Genomic DNA, 16,295 nt, shown 5'->3' on the forward strand with positions numbered 1-16,295 from the left:
GCCACGCTAGAGCACAGGAGAATACATTTTTATTGGGTTCCACCCCCCTCCCCCTCCTCCTCCACCGCATGAACCGACGAGCCCCGACTGACCCACCGTTCGGTCGTGGGACGCGCTGCAAATGAGTTCGTGACCGACGGCGACGGCCCAGATCGGTCCCTCGTGACCGCACAGCGTCCTGGCACAGTCGCCCGTTCGCAGATTCCAAATCTGTTGACGAAGCGAGACGTGAGACACGACAAAGGGAGAGAAAAATTGAGCGTTAGAAAGAGAGACGAGAAAAAAACGAACCACCGGCAAATGGCAAGCACACGCTTCGTGCGGTCACCCCGAGCGAGCGAGGGGGGTAATTTTCTGAGAGATTTGCCCGCGTTCTTCCGCCGTGTTCGCCAGATTATGGGGCACCGTGGTGGCGAAATATTAACAAACTCAACGGGTATACAGGATCCTGACGCCTGCATATTTGGGATTTGCACGTTCTCCCCGTGGTGGCGTGGATTTTTTTTATCTCTCTCTGCGTTTAGAAGCATGCGTTTAGAGTATTTGGCTGCAAGAACTTTGCACGTGATAAGCCGTGATGGTGAGCTATAATTTGTGGCCGGCTCAGTGGGTTCTTACCTGGTAATGCAATAATAATCATCATCATCAAAAGCTCTCCCCCTGTCATTTGTGAAGTAAAAGTTCGGGGCTGCGTGTTATGAGTGCGGAGAATAACGCTCGTTTGTCTGCCGGCAGGTGCGTTTCAATTTAGTTGCTCAGAATCATATTTGCAGGAGACGGTGTACATGACCAGACAGAGGGGAGAAGTTCAGAATCATACTCGGGAAGACGGCCCTCCGAAGCAGACTATTGTTCTGATTATATCACTCACTTTTTTGTTGTTGAAAAATTAGTCCAAAGTTTGGAATGTGTCTTACTCTCCGGAGTGTGTTATTAGCTGGAGAATGCGGTAACTTTGAAAAAAATATCCATGACCCGAATTTAAAATAGGCATTTATTGCAATAAATTTGGCAAAAATTCAAGCTCGGAGAATTCCAGTCTCGGTTTGACTGTCGTGCGGCGAGTCTCAATCTGACATGCAGAGCGAGTGGAAAAGTGCTGCCACCTGACAGGTCACTTGAAGGGATCTCAGACGTAGTTCTGTGCGATCCGCTGCCGCGGGCCGTTCTTTAACACGGGCGGGGTGGGGAGGGGGTTGCATATGACGCGACGCGCAATCGAGATAACATCTTTGGGTGAAAGACAAAAAATAAATCCCACGTGACCGTAGAGTTCACACACTCAGCTGACTCTCACCCTTACAGCAACCGTGCGCTGACACATCATTATTCTAACATTTTATACACACAATAAAACAACCCTCTCGACTTCCGCAAGCCCGAGACGATAAATGCGAACGATACTCAACCTGCAGAATTAACCACGAACGGAGGGTTATTTAACCCCCTCGGTGGAACGGCCGCGACCTTTAACGCCGACCGGTTAATCCGCAGTCCGCGGAACGGCGCCACTTGAACGGATTGATGGGCGACCGCGCAACGCGCCGTGGCCCGGCTGAATCACTGTCCGCGCGTGGCGACACCTTATCCTCACGGAAGAGGAGCTCATTTTGCCGTAATTAGCTATGGATTTTCTCGGCTGCTACCACCACCCCCCTCCCGTTCCCCCTTGATCGTAACGGAGCCGCTGCTTAATTAGTCCGCTCGCAGCGGAGAGAAAAGAGAGACGGCGCGCGACCGGCGCCGCGATGGTGTGGGTGGCAACCACGCTTCGTGACACGTGTGCTTATCGTGTGAACTTCTTTCGCACCGTACGTAGGCAGCCGCGCTAATGGTGAGATGCAGGCGTGGTGGGAGCCGAGTCGAGGACGACGTCAGTGCGTATTGTTTGAAATTTTCGCACCGTACGTAGCCAACCGCGCTCAACAAACTAAACGCACAAAAAGCAGTTTGAAAGAAACGAGTTTTCGATCGAGATCATCTAAAACCGGCCGGAACCTCGGAACCGTTGGGCGCTTGAACTACGGCCGAGGTTGGCGCGGTGAGCGTGGGGGGGGGGGGGGGCAGGGAGTGGGGGGGGGCGGCGAGGGGACCGGGGCAGCTCTGAGCAATTGCGTCTCGGGCTGAGCTGGTGCGAGACGGTTACGACCCCGAAGCCGATAGGTAAATCGTTTCCCATCCGAGGCCGAAGAGCCGTCGGGTCGCGAGGTCACCCGAGGCACGGAGAGGTTCAGCCCGGAGGAGATGTCGTCAAGCCCTGTGCGCCTCGTGTGACAGCGGGCTGTGAAAGGGACTTTCTCATCTCGCAGAACTTTGCCACGATACTCACTTCAAGTGGCCTTTGCAAGCTTGCCAAATATAAAGATCCCCCTCCGTATAGCCTGTGACAAGACTGTTGGGGCCAGTGCTGTTAGCGAGCACCTATGAAGGCCGGCACGGCACACGACGGGGTGGGTGGCCAGCACCACGCCCGGCCTCCTTTGTCTCCCCAGTGGCGATGTTTTACACACCAGTCCAAGGTGCTCATTTGAGGCCGATTCGACCTAGGGGAGGCCCAGGACCGGTTTAAATAACAGTCACTGGTGTTGATCGTGAACGGGAATCGAGCTCTGGTCGCCAGGTTCGTAGCGCAGCGTTCTAACTGCTACACTACCACTCCCATACGCGCACACACACACAGGTACACACACACACGTACACACACACGTACACACACGTACACACACACACACAGGTACACATACATACACACACATACACACACACGTACACACACACACGTACACACACACGTACACACTGCTGTGAGGCTGTCAAAACCGAAATGTTGAATTCTCAGAGCTGGAATTTAGCCACATTAAGTGAAGAACCAACCATCCATGAGATGGGGGGGGAGGAGGGGGAATGTTTGTACAGACGTTGACGATCGGACGGAGATCATCAACTCGCTAACCGCGAGGACGCGGTTGAATGACGGGCGGCTAAAGCCTGGAGTTCGAACGCGGGGATCTCAGCGGCACTCGATGCAGTCCATCAACAGCCCCCTTCAATTGCGTTCTCCTTGGGCTCTGGCGCAGAACCTGGGTCAATGCGATCAATGGGACGCGCTCTGCAAAGTGGACAAATTATCAGGGCCACTGCACACCGGCCCTTTTAATTGCTCGGTGCGCGTGAAAGTTCAATTCGGAGGCAGTGGCAGACGAAGGTGAAACAAACACCGAAAAGTGCGCGAAGCGGCGACGGGGAGGGAATGGTTGCGTGCGCGGGGAGTGGCGTCCAAAGACGGAGAGAGGAAAGCGTGGGTTAGGGGGGGGGGGGTAGGGCAGGGTTAAAGATGCCGTTCGCAGCGTGAAGTGAAGTAGAGTGGACGTGGGCAGGACGCGTCTCGGCTCGAAGTGACGATGGCAGACGGTCAAGATCAGTTTCTGAGTGGCAGCCGAGGGATGGAATGCGTGCAAGCGGGCATCGCAGTACCGTGAGAAATGGCGACAGCGTGGGGCGGCCTTCATCCAGCAGTGGATCGAGCAAGACTGATAATGTAATGTACGTGCAACTTCTTTCGCACCGTACGTAGCCAACCGCGCTAATCGCAGGTGCGGCGGAAGGGCGACAAACTGAACACAAGATGCGGTTCTAAAGAAATTCGTTTTCAACCTGGCTTGATTTAGAAGTGCATAGCTCCAGTGGCTTCCTGAAGGAAGAGCGTTCCAGACGGCCGCAGAAGCGCATCTGAAAGCGCAATGGACCATAAGGGGAGCGAAATAAACGTCCACGTTTGTGCGTTCCATGACCGTGGCGGGCGAGTGGTACGACACACACACTCCCGCTCCCTCAACCTTGCGCGAATCATCATATCGGTGGCGAAAGTTTATTTCTTCCCCAGATTCAGGGGCACCCCGTTGGTCTGGGTCCCCCCTCCCCCCCACCTACAGCGAGCATCCCCATGGACCTGCCGAGCGCCTGCCCTGGCCCGCGTGGCTGTTAGGCAGGAGATTTATCGCGCGGCCTCCAGGCTGAAAACGTTGAGGCTGCTGCTCGTTTGTAATAAATGCAAGGTAAAAGAATACAGTGCGCTTTATAGATTTCACCATCACCGCCGCCGCCTCCTCCTCCTCCCTCTCTCTCTCTCGCTTTCTCTGCCCTCCCTTGCGCACACTTTACGGCGTGGCAATGACAAAGACAAAGATCCCCCGTATAGCCTGTAACAGACTGTTGGGGCAAGTGCTGTTCGCGAGCATCTGTATTGGCCGGAACAGCACACGAGGGGGTGGGTGGCCAGCACCACGCTCGGCCTCACTGACGATTATCTGAACCGGTCTTGGGCCGACTCCTAGGTCGACTCAGCCTCAAATGAGGACCTGATGTGGTGTGTAAACATCGCCCACTGAAGACAAAAGCAGCACCACCAAACAAAGACAAAGATCCCCCGTATAGCCTGTAACAGACCTTAGGGGCAAGTGCTGTTAGCGAGCACCTATGAAGGCCGGAACGGCACACGAGGGGGTGGGTGGCCAGCACCACGCCCGACCGCCTTTGTCTCCCCAGTGGCGATGTTTACACACCGCACCAGGTACTCATTTGAGGCTGAGTCGACCTAGGGGAGGCCCAGGACCGGTTCAGATAATCGTCACTGGTGTTGACCGTGAGCGGGAATGGAACCCGTGTCGCCAGGTTCATAGCGCAGCGCGCTAATCGCTACACTACCGCTCTCCCCCCCACACACACACATGCGAGCACACACACACACATGCGAGCACACCCCACGCTTCCACTGGTTCACTAGAGCCTATAAAAAAAACCTCAACAGTATATTAACTCGAAGCACATTACGCACATAACGACGCTCGTCTCACATTCAGAGGCCAGGCGAGAATAATTGAATGTCTCAATCAGAGTCTGGTCGGAGCGTCTCACAGCGCCGGCGAGCCGGAGTCGCACTGCGCTCATCGGCCAACTACTGGTCCTGAGCCATTCTGTGGGCACGTTTATCCGTAGATCAATCACCGTTCATTGATTGAATGAATCAATGAATGTCATCGATACAAAATAATATGAATAAGTGGTCATAATAAGAACAAAATGTTTAACATGTAAGAGGCTTTCACGACCAATATTATCCATAATAGAGGTGTTTTTTTTTGGGGGGGGGGGGGGTTGGACAGTGTAAATATAAACTTGTCGTTAAACCCGCCACCACCCGATACAGCCAATTTGTAAGGTGGGGAGAGAAAAACCGGAGTACCCGGATAAAAACATCCACGCGACCACGGGAAGAGACACGCAAGCTCCAAATATACAGCTGCAGGCAACAGGGTCGGGATCGAACCCACGACCTCCTGTACACCAGGCGAGGCAGTCAACATCTCCTAGCCACCGTGATGATGATGAGAGAGAGAGACACACGCAAGCTCCAAATACACAGCAGCAGGCAACAGGGTCGGGATCGAATCCACGACTTCCTGTACACCAGGCGAGGTGGTCAACATCTTGCTCCATCGTAGACAGGACCCCGTCACGGGGGAGCCGCTGATGCCGTCGCGCGCACCTTGAGCGTGCGGTCGCGGGAGCCGCTGACGAGGAGGCCGTCGCACAGGAAGCCAAGGCCCCGCACGGGGCCGCCGTGGCCCGAGAGCGCGGCCACGCAGCGGCCGCTCGCCGCCTCCCACACGCGCACCGTGCCGTCGCGGCCTCCGCTCGCCACGCTCGTGCCGCGCACGCAGACGCACGTCACCCTGCGGGGGGGGGGGGGGATGTGGGGGGAGGGGTGAGAGAGGGGGGAGAGAGGGGGGAGAGATGGGGAGAGATGGAGAGAGATGGGGGAGAGAGTGGGGAGATATGGAGAGAGAGGGGGGAGAGGTGGAGAGAGATGGGGGAGAGAGTGGGGAGATATGGAGAGAGAGGGGGGAGAGGTGGAGAGAGATGGGGGAGAGAGAGGGGAGAGATGGAGAGAGAGTGGGGAGAGGTGGGGGAGAGAGATGGAGAATAGAGGGGGGAGATGGAGCAAGAGGGGGGGAGATAAGAATTATTTATTTGCCCAGGAAAGCCACACTGAGTCTGAAGACATTTCCAGGAGGGTCCTGCCGCTACATTGGGATGTTTGGCTAGCACCAAGTACATTGCACGTGTGTTTATTTATTGGAGAAAATCAGAGACCCCGGGGGGAACCCACGTGGCGCAAGGAAAGAGCATATACCGACTCCACAGAGGAAGTTTCGAATGTCAGAAATCGAACCCAGGCCCTGTTTGGTGCGAGGCACAAGGATTAGTACCACGCATCAAGACGGCAGCGAGACACGCAGCGAGGGGAGTCGGGGAGATGCAGAGACGGCATGTGAAGTGGGAGTCGAGTCGATATCGGTATGTATGTAAGTCTAACTTCTTTCGCGCCGTACGTTGCCAACCGTGCTAATCGGAGGTGCGGGGGGAAGGGCAGCAAACATAACGCAGTTGTAAAAAAATGAGTTTTGAATAAAGATGTAAAAGCGCATAACTCCAGTGGCTTCCCAATATCGGAAGCAAGAGCGTTCCAGACGGCCGCAGAAGCGCGCGATGCGGTGGCCACCGTCTCGGTTCGATGGCGGAGCCAAAAGCTGCCGCCGCCGCCGCTGCTGCTTCGAGGGTGACCGGGAGCTCGCGTGATGATGCTTTTCATGCTCCTCCGACGAGATCTGCGAGGTGCGATGTCCCCCGTGATGGGTCACGGTGGGACTCCTTCTCGTTCCCTATCACAGCGGCCCGCGTGCAGCCACGCCGCGCGGCAGGGTCAAGGGGTCACACGGGTCAGAGGACCCCATCATGTCGCGCGTCGTTGGCAAATGCGACCTTCTGACATTTTGCAAACAACAACAAAAGCGCTCGCAGTCACTGTCATCAACCACGCGGCAGATCGCCGAGGGGGGCGTGCGGGGCTACTCATTGTGTGGCGGAGTTTGTTTGGATCGCGCACGAATTGAACTCAGACATTCAGAGGCGCGGGGGAATGAGTTTACGGGAAAGAGAACTAAAAGAGAGAATTGGTTCAATCTTCATTTGAAGCTTTCGTGACTTCAGGAACCCATCCTCCCTGGTTCTTTCGGTAAAGTCACGTAGTTAGAAAAATAAAATACAATTAAACAAATCACGACGTTTCGATCGCAACACAAGCAATCGTCATCAGGTGGGACAACTACAGCAGGAACAGATGTGTGAAAACCCTCCCCAAAAGAACCAAAGAGTATGGATTCCTGCAGTCACGAAAGCCTCAAATTAAGATTGAAAAGAGAGAAGTGACGCCACAGACGCCCGCCGTGTTCGGCGCAGTGAGAGTGGAGGAGCGAGTGAATACCAGACGACCGGTGTTGCTACAGGGTCTCTATGCGAGTCGGTGGGTCTCTGTGTTAGTCTATGAGTCTTTGAGTGAGTTTATGGTCTTTACGTGAGTCTAAGTCTATGGGTCTCTCTGTGAGTATATGGGTGTCTGAGTGAGTCTATGGGTCTTTGTGCGAGTCTATGGGTCTCTATGTGAGAATATGAGTCTATGGGTCTCTCTGTGAGTCAATGGCTCTCTCTGTGAGTCTATGGGTCTCTATGTGAGTTTATGAGTCTCTATGTGAGTCAATGGCTCTCTCTGTGAGTCTATGGGTCTCTATGTGAGTCTGTGAGTCTACGGGTCTCTCTGTGAGTATATGGGTGTCTGAGTGAGTCTATGTGTCTCTATGTGAGACACTTGAGATTATTGTTGCGTTTGAGTGAGTGTGTGTGTGTGTTTGTGTGCAGACGCGCTGTGAAACATCGAGGATGAAGGCGTCTGGGCGCGTGGTGCTGGCCACCCACCCGTGTCGGCCTGCATAGGCTGCAACTCGCTAACGTGTTACACAGGCGATCTTTGTCTTTGCGCTGAGAGCATTGCAGTCGTCCGAGTAGCAGTATAGTCGTCTTCCCCTTTCCGCCACCGGTATTCCCTCTCCAGCGTACACACAACGATCTCAAAGCACTACGAGACCTCCTTTACCAGTGGCAAAATATAGTAATAGGTTTTTACCCTTTAAACTGATACAAAACTGACACCATTTTGACTGCTTGTGTTGCAGTTATTGCAGACGTGATGCCTTGTATAAAGGTGTCAGTTTTGTACCAGTTTAAAGGGTAAAACCCAACTACTAGATCTCAAAGCACTTAACCTCACGTGGGCTGCCTTTCGATGGCAATGGAAACTCTTATCGCAAGAGAAGGGGGGTAGGCTGGGTTATGCCCAGTCAAACCCAGACTGGGATTCGAACACACAAAGGACCACCGGTCCCCGGCACGCTCGCGAGCTGTAATTGAAGGCGCTGGGGCCTATAATTGGCTGTTTTGGAACGTTTTTAAATGCAAACTGCACCGCGGTAATCTCCGCATGCATAATACATTGGCGATCAATCCATCGCGTGAACGTGTGTACTTATCCTGCACCCGTAACTCAAATGTTTACGCGCGCGTGCGCACGTGTCGACATTCACACGAAGGTCTACAGCGACATACACCAACAACAAAGAGCCCCCCGGTGTTGCCTTGAACGGGATGTTGGGGCAAGTGTTGTTAGCGAGCACCTACGAAGGCCGGCATGGGTGGCCAGCGCCACGCTCGACCGCCTTTGTCTCCCCAGTGGCGATGTTTTACACACCGCACCAAGGTTACTCATTTGTGGCTGAGTCGACCTAGGGTGGTGTTGGCCGTGAGCGGGCATAGAACCCAGGTCACCGCGTTCGTGGCACAGCGGGCTAACCACGACGCCAGGGACGTGCGATCAGGGGAGGCAGGGGAGGCAGAGCCTCACCTGACATACTCCAATGATAATAGCTGTTACGTAAAGTTAAAAAAAGAATAATCAAATTAAATAAATATTAAGATTTTTCCACTGATCTGTGTTATAAATGTCATGTCTGTACGATTCCAATCATTTTTATAGTCAAAATCGCCAAATTTGAGAAGCTCCGCTGCAAATACTGGAAGAGACGAGAGGTGAGGCAGCGACGAGCTCAGCCTCCCCTCTGATTGCGCAACCCCACAGTAACTGGATGGAGCGCGGGCAATAAGCGCTTGCCTGTTACTATCTCAGTATGTCACCAATGTAATGTTTGTAGACCCCTTCATTTCATGTCCTCGCCTTCCATTCTCCAGGTAACTTATTTCACGTATGTGTATGAAGATATTTAGGCTCGCTGGTCTCGTCATGAAACTGCAATGAAAAAGCACCAGGGGAGGCAGCCATCACATCTGCCTCACTGAGGGGGCCACTCCCTCCTCAGTGAGGCCACGCCCCCTCAGTGTGTGCATCTGGCTCTGACACGAGCCAGTGCCTCCCCAGCCATTGACCTCACCACACGTCACTGCACTACGCTACCACTGCCCACAGACACACACACATACATATACACCTCTATCCATACACACACACACAGCGTCATCATCAGCCATGTTCTTTCCGCTGCTAGATGAATCACCCCCCCCCCCCCCAAGCCATCACCATCTCTCGCAGTCCCGCGATGTACCAAATGCGCCCAGCACCGGCCCGCGAACTGACTTCATCGCTCCATCTCCACGAGGACGACCTCCATTCTCGCTTTCCTTCTTTACACGCAGACACCGCACAACCCCCAACTCACTTACACACAGACCCCACACGACCCCCAACTCACTTACACGCACCGCGACCACGACGGACACAACGGCGACGCGATTACCCACAGCGCTTCGTGCCAGGCCGTGGGCACTTTGAGGTCATCGCGCCAAGCATCGTGCACAGAACTCTCTGGCAGGAGGTCACGGGACGGGCCCGGGTGTTACGGGTTGGCTGACCGGGCCATTCCGTTATGGGATTAACTGACCAGGCCATTCCGTTATGGGATAGCTGACCGGGCGATTCTGTTATGGGGTTAACTGACCGGGCCATTCTGTTATGGGGTTAACTGACCGGGCCATTCCGTTATGGGGTTAGCTGACCGGACGATTCTGTTATGGGATAGCTGACCGGGCGATTCTGTTATGGGTTAACTGACCGGGCCATTCTGTTATGGGGTTAACTGACCTGGCCATTCCGTTATGGGGTTAGCTGACCGGGCGATTCCGTTACGGGGTTCGCTGACCGGGCCATTCTGTTGCACTAACACCCAAACACAAACGCGCGCACGCACGCACTCTCACTGAGCGTTGCAGAGGTGGCGTGCTTATCTTCAGAGTGGAGGATTGTCTGTGCGTGTGTGTGCGTGGGGGGGGGGTTCTAATTCTGCCTAGGAGCCCTCATCACTGGCACCCTGCTAATCGAGTTGTTGGCACGCCATAAAAACACCGCGGTGTCTTAATTTAATAACATTTTCCGGCGAACAACTCAAACAAACCGTAATTAAAATCTTAATCTCTGAAATATCTTCGAGGATTTTTGCGTTACGGGACGTGGGGGGGTGGGGCTGTGCACCCACCCACCCCTGCCGAGTGACAATTACCGATTTACAAATTTGTCATCCAGACCACACGCGTTCTCAACCGCTCACTCCGCTCCAAAGGAAACTAAAATATGCCCCTCCGGTCATCTCAGGCTGTCCGCGCTGCGCCGAGGGACACACACACATATGTAACGCGCACATGGCCCGCTCGCTCTGAGACAGAGAGAGGTTCTGGAGAGGCGCCCAGACACCACGACGTTGGCCTTGAGCGGCAATCGAACTCGGGTCGCCCGGGTTCGTAACGAGGCGTGCTGACCGCTACACTACACGCGTACAAAGACGCAGACAAAGATCCCCCGTGTAGCCTTAACAGACTGTCGGGGGGGGGGGCAAGCATTGTTAGCAAGCACACACACTCCACTCACACACACTCCACTCGCACTCACACACACACACTCCACATACACACACTTCACATGCACACACTCCACTCGCACACACTCCACTCCTCTCGCACACACATACTCCACACACACACTCCACACACACAATCCACACACATACACATACACTCTAATCACACACACCCACTCGCACACACACACTCCACACACACACACTCCACACACACATACACTCTAATCAAACACCCACTCGCACACACACACTCCACACACACACACTCCTCTCACACACTCCACACACACTCCACTTCACTCACACACACTCACACACACTCCACACACACACACTCCACACACACATACACTCTAATCACACACCCACTCGCACACACCCACACACACACACTCCTCTCACACACTCCACACACACACACACTCCACTTCACTCACACACACTCCACACACACACACTCCACACACACACTCCTCTCACACACACACTCCACTTCACTCACACACACTCCACACACACACACTCGACACACACACACTCCACACACACACTCGCACACGCTCCACACACACTCGGCGTGCACCGCTCTTAAGCCCCAGCGGGCACTCTCCTCTGCCCGTGCGCTCTGCTGCGTGGCGCGAGATCAAATTCACAGTGGCGTCTACGATGCCGCATAAATCGCATTTCAGGAATATAAAAAAAAATGCCTCGGGCATCTGGTTACTGCTGTTGAGGTTTTTTTTTATTTAGGTTTCTTTTCTTCCTTCCAGGTTCCCGTCTGCAGCCGGCTCGTGTCGACTGGCCGATTTCAGGATATATTCGTGCAATTACAGGCGGCATTGATTACTCTCCAGAATGCTTCTCCTGTTTCCACTTTTCCAGTGGAGCGTAGAGAGAGAAAAAAAAAGGTACCCAGCATAATTCGTAGGTTGATAGGACGGGCGAGGGTCGGGCAACTTTCCTCTCGATGATTTATGGCGAATGTCCCCCCCCACCCCCCCAACCGCTTATAGTATTGCATTCTGCGTATTCGTGGTAATAATTGGACGGAGCGCGTTTCTTGTTGAAATCAACAGCGTGCCAACATTGCTGCGCTATCTCGAAGCTCAAGGTGGCAAAGGCGCAGACCCTGAAATAGCTTCGTTTACACCACCGCTGGCCGAAGGGCTCCTCCACCGTCGGTGGAGCTCCCCGACAGACCCTTCTCCTGGGCGTTTCGGCCTACTCTTCCACACTGGTCACGCATCTCGGTCGAGTTTGGGAATTAGCCCACACTTCACCCCGCCGCATGGAGTGTGTGACCTGCCGGTCGATTGAACCGTGGCTGGGTGGTGGCAGCGGGGGGGGGGTTATAGAAACGCTGCTTCATCTGCCGCGTGGAGAGTTGTTGTGACGCTCTGACCCCGTGCCCCCGTACTGGACATCTGTGCACAAAGAGCTTCAACGCTCATCGGATTCCTCCTGCTGTCTAAATAAATATTCCGGATCGAACCGGCGACCTCAGTGAGCTGCTGAGCGCTGTACTAGCAGACACCTAAAACACGGCCAATGTCAAGTTGTCCGGGGCTAGGCTTGGCACTGTTTGATGATCGGACAACACGCAGACGGACGGACAGACACACGGACAGATACATGGACACACGGACAGACACACGGACAGACACACAGACACAGACAGACGGACAGATAGACACACGGACAGACACACAGACACACGGACAGACACACAGACACACGGACAGATACACGGACACACGGACAGACGGACAGATAGACACACGGACAGACACACAGACAGACGGACAGATACACAGACAGACGGACAGATAGACACACGGACAGACACAGACACACGGACAGACGCACGGGCAGATGGACGGACAGACGGAGCTTCGCGCAACAACAACAACAACAAACAAACTCGCAACCTTAATTGGAAAGAGTAAAAAAATAAAAAAAAATCGTGTTTGCACGCCGCATGGCTTAGCCCGTGCCGCGTGCGGGGGGGGGTGGTCCCGGGGGGTGGGAATGGGGTGGGGGGGGGTCCCGGGGGGGAGGGGGGGGGAGAGACTGTGACGTACGTGCCGACGTGCCCGCTTAGCAGCAGCCGCTGTCTGTAGGCGCCCTCGTCCCAGTTGCGCCGCGTTCGCACCGCGCGCCAGTAGGCGGCTCGCCAGCGCGTCGACGAGGACGAGGAGGACATCGAGGAGGAGGAGCTCGTGACGTCGAGCGCCGTGGCTGTCGAGTAGACAAGAAACACGATGATGATGATGATGACGGCGGTTATGATGATGATGGCGGTGATGATTATAAAACATTTTTTTCATGATTTTAGCGCAGTTAAATTTCGATTTAAAGCTTTCGTGACTGCAGGGATTCTTCATCTTGGTTCTTTCGGTAAAGTCACGTAGGAGGGAAATAATAAAATAATAAAAATAAAACATTATACAATAATTACGTATTTTAATAAAGTAATAAAAATAAAACATAATTATATTATTATGTTTTATTTTTATTATTGTATTATTTCCCTTCTACGTGACTTTAGAACCAAGAAGATTTAGCGCAGTTGTTATTTGCAGAATTTCCTAAGGCTCTCGATCGCCAAGGGAAGGCGCCCGCTATGTTTTTTTTCCCGCAAACGTAACTGGCGGTAGTTTGAGAGTAGAGAGGAGAGGGCGATGTTTCTGTGTGCGTGTGCGTGTCATCACAAATTACAGGTTGAGTTTGTCCACATGCGGCAAATTCGAACATTCGTAGCACGCCGCGGGAACACGTGCCGCTCCCCTCGCCCGCGTGAGCGTCGCTGGATCGTTACCGTCCACGCACAGGACAGGCGAGCGGCGCGTTCGCAGTTTTTGCTTGCGTTATTAAACACGCACCGCAGTTATAACCGGGGCGGCCAACCGGATTCGAGCCGCGAGCGGTGACGATGCTGCTGTCAGGAAAAGGGGGCGGGGGGTGAGGGATGATGGGGTCATGGCATGGGGTCACGGCTGCACGAAAATACAAATGCAATACCCAATGCAACTTGGATTTCTATGCGATCTGGAGAGACGCGTGCTCTGCGGGAACAGTGGGAGTATTTATTTTACGCAGAGGCCGCAGTCGGCCACAAGCAGAGGGGTCGACAAGAGGGGTGATCTTGAACTTGTCATAGAATAAGGGGGCCGTCCATTAATGACGTCACGCGATTTTGGACGATTTTTGACCCCCCCCCCCTCGTCACAAAAAGTCAGACCCCCCCACAAAGCTCTGTCCCCCGCCTCCCAAAATAAATAAAACATGCTTCAAATCGCTTTAAACTATTGTCATTGTAGTGCGTATTTAATGTGGCGCTGCACTCTGATGTTGTAGGAGAAACGTTTATTAAAAAGTCTATTTAATTAAGTAGAACGTGTTGTCTATATTTATTTAAATTGCGCATTTTGATGCGACGTCACACATCGTCATAAATGTCTGACCCCCCCCCCCCCTAAATTAAATGATGACGTCACCCTGCTGCTGCTCTATTTAAGACCGGGAGCAACAGGAGAGCTTCACCATTCTTGCCCGATGAAGCTGATTGTAATTGCCAGCGAAACGTCTTACGACTCAAATTTTTAAAATGCTCTTGATTCTCTCTTCAACACACCGGTGGGCTAAAGAAGTGAATTATTTTGTCCTTTGAAAAACGTGACACATTTTTTTACTGTTTGGCGTGTCGGGTGGTGGAGGGTTACGACACATTTATAAATAACGCGATCTGACCAAAAACCTATATTATGAGTATTATCTAGATTTGAAGCTTTCGTGACTGCAAGGAATCATATATAACCTAAGAATATGAGTATTATCATTGGCGTTATTATCAGAAGGGTCGTGTCAACTGTTCGCAACTAGGGCGAGACATGACGATGTGTAATCCCAGTTGAGTCATTTTCAGGCAATATTTCAGCATTGGAAAGTTTGGCCAATAAGTGCAGTGAAACAGTTTTTTTTTTTTACATTTGTCCTAACAACTCTCCGTAAGTCTTCGCTGGGACATGAATAATCCGTTTCATATATATATATGTCAGTTGCGCAGCGATATTCCATCACCCAAGATGTTGAATTGCCCGTCTCCTTCCCTCTCCCAGCATTGTGACATATTCTGCTTCCCGATTGCCACGCTATCTCCCGGCATTGTTTTTAATTGTTTAATTTTGGTTGTGAAGCCTCTACCCCGCCACCGCCCCACAACGGCCATTCCCAGTGTGAATTCAATCCCTCCACTCACCCAGACCTTCATATTTCACGAGACGGGTCTACTAAAGCCAAAACGTCCCATTCCTTCTCAGCGACGACCACAACAACAACAGCAACAGCAACGCGTCGCTGTTATTTATTTACTTAGCCTGTTATTTATCGCGGCTGGCGACGGCTCACTGAAAGCGACTACTTTTAATCTCGGTCGCGAAAAAGTTGGCAGAGGCTGGTGGTGGGGGGGGGGGGTTTAGGTGGGGGGGGTGTAAACCCTGAGACGAGACGTTCATTTGTCTCGCTCCGCTGCGTCTTGTCGTGTGGGGTGGAGGGGCACGGGGGGCAACCCTTATCGCTTGGGAGTGCGCGGGCCCACGTGGGGTGGAGTGGCACGAGAGAGGCACCTGCGCCCAGCCGCACGCATCCAGGAAACCACAGGGAGCCGTGATCGCAGAGACGACGCCACGCCCTGCTCACCTGACAACAAAAACAACAACGAAAAAACCACAGAGCATCGCGATGACGATGGCGATGATGATGACGAAATTTTACCGCGTGGCATTTCACGAGCAAAAAGTTCAACGTCGGAGTGGAGGCGTAACGGGAAGGTAAAGGCACAACCCTCCATTGCTTGCTCAGGCCACTGCTGTTAGGAAGGGGGGACGTTCCACTCGAGGGGCGTTATAGATAGAGAGAGAATCTCGTGGGTAATTTGGCCTACTCTTTCAGGTTGGCCAGACGTCGTGGAAGAGGTGGAAATAATCCACACGTTACCCCATCACACACGCCCCCCCCCCCGGCTGCCGATCGACTAATCGCGGTGTTGTGCGTCGATGATACTGCTGGGTGAACTCAGCGACCCGAGTTTGCCAGGCGGGTGGCATGAGTGGTGGGTGGCATGAGTGGAGGGTGACAACGGATCCCTCACACTGGATCCTCCCTCCCGCACTCCCCCACCTCCCACACTCCACCAAATCCTCACGAACCAGCGCGGTGAAGTATGATAAAAAAAAACCCTCGCCCCCCGTGGCTGATGCGGGGACGTGGAGAGGCCTTCGTCCGGAAAAAAACAAAACTAATACTTCCCCCCCCCCACAGCCACCGCTCCCCCCCCCAAACAAGAGGGAATCTTTTTGTTCTTGCGGTGTGACTTTGTGTATTTCTGTCTCCTATGTGACCGATTACATCATCTTCGCTCGCTCTATGAGGATCCGCAGCGGAATACGAATGCGCGGAGCGTGCCCGTGTGTGTGTGTG

At 53.3% G+C, this 16,295-nt stretch overlaps 1 protein-coding gene across 1 annotated transcript in view; it reads right to left on the reverse strand.

Annotated features, from left to right (window-relative positions):
- LOC144720357 (uncharacterized) overlaps positions 1–16,295 on the reverse strand; it is a 71,268-nt gene that overhangs the window by 25,214 nt on the left and 29,759 nt on the right. Inside the window, exons 9-12 of the mRNA XM_078597068.1 lie at positions 15,443–15,515; positions 12,899–13,055; positions 5,546–5,732; positions 97–210 (exon numbers count right to left, since the gene is read on the reverse strand). Of these exons, the coding sequence (XP_078453194.1) occupies positions 97–210; positions 5,546–5,732; positions 12,899–13,055; positions 15,443–15,515 (531 nt within the window). The remainder of the gene's footprint in view (positions 1–96; positions 211–5,545; positions 5,733–12,898; positions 13,056–15,442; positions 15,516–16,295) is intronic.

Source organism: Lampetra planeri, chromosome 8, assembly GCF_965212315.1.
Source record: "Lampetra planeri chromosome 8, kcLamPlan1.2.h2, whole genome shotgun sequence".
In the NCBI taxonomy this organism is placed as follows: Eukaryota; Metazoa; Chordata; class Hyperoartia; order Petromyzontiformes; family Petromyzontidae; genus Lampetra; species Lampetra planeri.